The following is a 4,172-nucleotide window of genomic DNA, read 5'->3' on the forward strand; positions in this document are numbered from 1 at the left end:
AATCCCGGTGTAGCCACAATAAGATCCGCACAGCCGTGGGGCCCTTGAGCAAGGCCCTTAACCCTGCATTGCTCCAGGGGAGGATTGTCTCCTGCTTAGTCTAATCAACTGTACGTCGCTCTGGATAAGAGCGTCTGCCAAATGCCATTAATGTAATGTAATGTAATGAAAAGCTTGATGGTGTCGTAAGCTAGCACAGTATCAAGCCTGGTCTTAAACCCTCCACTACATGAGCAGACATATTACAGTACAGAAGAGCCACTGTGTTGGACACACAGTGGGGAGAGGGTAAGGGAATGGGGGAGGTTTAGGGTTGAAGCATCTGTACCAGAAGAGGACGATCCTGTTGTTTCCCTGCTTCCAGAACCTTCTGGCAGCCGTTCCCCAGCACGGATACAGCTTGTCCTGGAGCATCATGTCCGTCACCTGGGAGAGGAGAGAGGAGGGGGCCTGACACCAACCTTACACCAACCTTACACAAGCCTTACACCAACCTTACACAAGCCTTACACCAACCTTACACCAACCTTACACAAGCCTTACACCAACCTTACACAAGCCATACACGAACCTTACACAAACCTTACACAAACCTTACACAAGCCTTACACAAGCCTTACACAAGCCATACACGAACCTTACACAAACCTTACACAAGCCATACACGAACCTTACACAAACCTTACACCAACCTTACACAAGCCATACACGAACCTTACACAAACCTTACACAAGCCTTACACAAGCCGTACACAAACCTTACAGGAGTGTAATTTAACATCATATTTCTGTGTAACCATGGTACACAATCACACACATATAACTATGATATAGCACAATCACACACACATGGTGGGAGGAGGATGGAATAATTGGAACGCTGTGGGAAACGTGTCCGACTCGGCCTGTTGGGGAGAAACCAGGCGCGTGATCTTGATGTAGATTTGAGTGGACGCACATAATTGTGTTGACAATAAAAGCAATCGCACAAGGACGAGGAGGGAGCCTGGAGACGAGGTCTGAAGAGGATGCACACGAGCCTGAGTGGTGTAAAAGCTCCACGTCGTTGTGTGGTGTATTTCTAAAATACATTTCTGAGAATGCATCAATTTTACTGATATGTGGAATGAGCACATAATTGCAAAGAGGCAAGAGAACTAAATTATTGTTACAGAGAATCCATTTATATTAGATTTTTTTGCATTGAATATTTATACATTGTATCCTCCAATCCACCCCAAAAGAATATTGTTTTACCATGTCCTTATCTGTCTGTTTGAGTTAGCAGCAATGTTGTCATTTTAAACGCAAAACACCCACGTTTATGATCGCAATAAATAAGGAACAAAGGATGTGGCCTACAGAAGCACAACACTGCAAATCACCTTTATGTCAGATCAATATCTCTCCCTCCCATCTCCCTCTCCCTCTCCCTCTCCTCCCATCTCCCCATCTCCCTCCCTCCCTCTCCCTCTCCTCCCATCTCCCCATCTCCCTCTCTCTACCCCTATATCCCTCTCCCCCTCCCTCTCCCTCTCCCTCTCTCTACCCCTATATCCCTCCCTCCCTCTCCCCCTATATCCCTCCCTCCCTCTCCCCCTCCCTCTCTCCCTCTCTCTCATTCAGGGGAAGTGGCTTACAGTAATTACAGACAGTGGGATTAAGACCCTGCTGCAGAATAAGCGTTGACGGGCTGTTGTGCGGTCGGTGCTCAGACTAACAGCTGAAGGTCAGGGAGGTTTTGTGTGAACCTCCTACGCACAGAATAACACTGCAGCTGTTGGGCGTTCAGGACAGTGGCTAATGTAAACGGAGGCATCGATTAAAGACCTCGCGGTTCAGCACAGTCCAGCTACGATTCACGGCTATTTCCTGTCTCTTGACGTTCAGCAAAAAAATGGATTTGAAAAAGGCCCGTGTTCAGAGTTATTTAAATAAATCGCTCTTTAAGCAATTACTGCCTTCGGAGGAAGACGCATCAAAGGCAAGGTCAGCTTGCCTGTATCTGGAAATCACTGGAGAGAGCTTCTGCAAAACAGCTTTTCATTTTACCATTCATCCCAGCGGGTATTTATTTTCTGCATTCGGGTGGGGGGGGGGGGCAACAATTCCCTGTCATTTCCTGTCAGATTATCAGCTCATGGTGACACATCCAGTATCTGCTGTGATCCTCCTGTGTGGGGGTGGGGTGTAGGAGTTCATCCTATGTTGTGGATTCAATGTTTTTCAGTGCTCCAGTCCACACATACCCCCCCACCCTGGGCTCAGTGATCGGAACTGTCTACTTTACAACAGAAGCACAAAACCAGTCCAAACCAGTTAACCCTTTCAGTCCAAGACCACCATAGCATCCTAAGAGGGGTCTATCACATTCTCACCCTTATAACCTTTTCAACCAATCAAATTGAACAAATCATTTTTAGCCTTTTTTAAAACCCGACTCAATTTCTTCTTCATATTGGACTTGGGCTGGAAGGGCTAAACGTTGAAGTCGGCACATGCAGGCTAAAGCGACATGCTTCATGTGTTTTTATGTGTGTTCTCCTGAGTGCTGCTACTGGGGTTCCTGTGTTCGCACTCCTCAGTACGGCTCTGCTCAGCTTCATCATCCAAGTGAGAATTTGTCGTTTACGAGGTGCGTTTCCTCAGGAAATCACTCCCACTATCCAAAACGCTTACTGTACCCCACTTTCCTGTCAGGAGCTGAACACAGACACCTCAAATCCTTCTGGAAGATTTCAGGGCCTAAAATGGTGGAGGTCACTCTACACAGGGGTGTTTTGGGGTGAGGTTTGGTCCCCTGGGTTGAGCAGGGAGGGGCTGTTGATGGGGTTTGGTCCCCTGGGTTGAGTGGGGGGGGGGGGGCTGTGATGGGGTTTGGTCCCCTGGGTAGAGCAGGGGGGGGGCTGTAATGGGGTTTGGTGTTTGGTCCCCTGGGTAGAGCAGGGGGGGGGGCTGTAATGGGGTTTGGTCCCCTGGGTTGAGTGGGGGGGGGGGGGCTGTGATGGGGTTTGGTCCCCTGGTAGAGCAGGGGGGGGCTGAAGCTCTCGCTGGCCTTCAGGAGGAGGCTCTTACCATCCACGCTGTCACAAAATCCCCCATCCAGGTTCCCACCGCTGCCATCTTCATGAAGCTCTCATTCCGGATTCCCATGTAGTCATTCACTATGTGGGGCCTGGAGAGAGAGAGAGAGAGAGAGAGAGAGAGAGAGAGAGAGAGAGGGGGCAGGAGGGGAGAGAGAGGGAGGGAGAGGGAGAGAGAGAGAGAGAGAGAGAGGGGAGAGGGAGAGAGAGAGAGGGAGGGAGGGAGAGGGGGAGAGAGGGAGAGAGAGAGAGAGAGGGAGGGAGGGAGGGAGAGAGAGAGGGCAGGAGAGAGGGAGGGAGGGGAGAGGAGAGAGGAGGGAGGGGGGGGAGAGAGGAGGCAGGAGGGAGGGAGAGGGGGAGAGAGGGAGGGAGGGAGGGGGAGGGGAGTTGAAGACACATTTCTACAAAGCAAAAATACAAATGTGATTTACAGTATGCTAAAACTTGCCATCTGCGATCACCAGTGGCTGGGATCAGACGCCCTGGGACAGAACAACTCTCTGCAGCAAACTATTCTGGTCATCACAAAACTCTGTTCTGAGCTGGCCTTTAGAGGAACTGAGGCTCCCTCACTGTGACAGAGAGCTGGACTCTGAGAGGGCAGGTCTCTCAGGCTGGCGTAGAGGGGGACAGCACTGCAACTGTCTCTCTCTCTCCTTTATTTCCTTTCTCCTCCCCTCTCTCCCTCCCTCACCCCCCTCTCCCTCTCTCTCTCTCCCTCCCCTCCCCCTCCTCCCCTCTCCCTGTCTCTCCCTCCCCCCTCCCTCTTCCTCCCTCTCCCTCCCTCTCCCCTCCCTCTCTCTCCCTGTCCTCTCCCTCCCCCCCTCCCTCTCTCTCCCTGTCCCTCCTCCCCCCCCTCCCTCTCTCCCTCCCCCTCCCCCCTCTCTCAGCAGATTGGATCTCAGGGTCAGGCTCCGTCTCCGTGCCCTTTGTGTCTGTGTGTCTGTAAACACAAAGCGCAACGCTTTCATTGATTTCTCCCCCCCCCTCCAACCCCCCCCCCAGGTCCCCTGGATTAAACACCCTGCATTCACTGGGGCAGAGCTGCAGTAGCACTTTAATAACACCACTGTACGCTTTTTACGGGTT

The 4,172-nt window shown here is 51.4% G+C and overlaps 1 protein-coding gene across 2 annotated transcripts in view; it reads right to left on the reverse strand.

Moving 5' to 3' along the window:
- Positions 1-4,172, reverse strand: part of tmem117 (transmembrane protein 117) — a 53,494-nt gene that overhangs the window by 13,211 nt on the left and 36,111 nt on the right. The window contains exons 1-2 of one of the 2 annotated variants that reach the window (XM_061250820.1): positions 3,076-3,172; positions 329-426 (exon numbers count right to left, since the gene is read on the reverse strand). In XM_061250820.1, the coding sequence (XP_061106804.1) occupies positions 329-426; positions 3,076-3,153 (176 nt within the window). In that variant the 5' untranslated portion in view covers positions 3,154-3,172. Of the gene's footprint in view, positions 1-328; positions 427-3,075; positions 3,173-4,172 lie in introns of those variants that run through there. The other variant, XM_061250821.1, reaches the window with a different exon arrangement.

Source organism: Conger conger, chromosome 8 (assembly GCF_963514075.1).
Source record: "Conger conger chromosome 8, fConCon1.1, whole genome shotgun sequence".
NCBI lineage: Eukaryota > Metazoa > Chordata > Actinopteri > Anguilliformes > Congridae > Conger > Conger conger.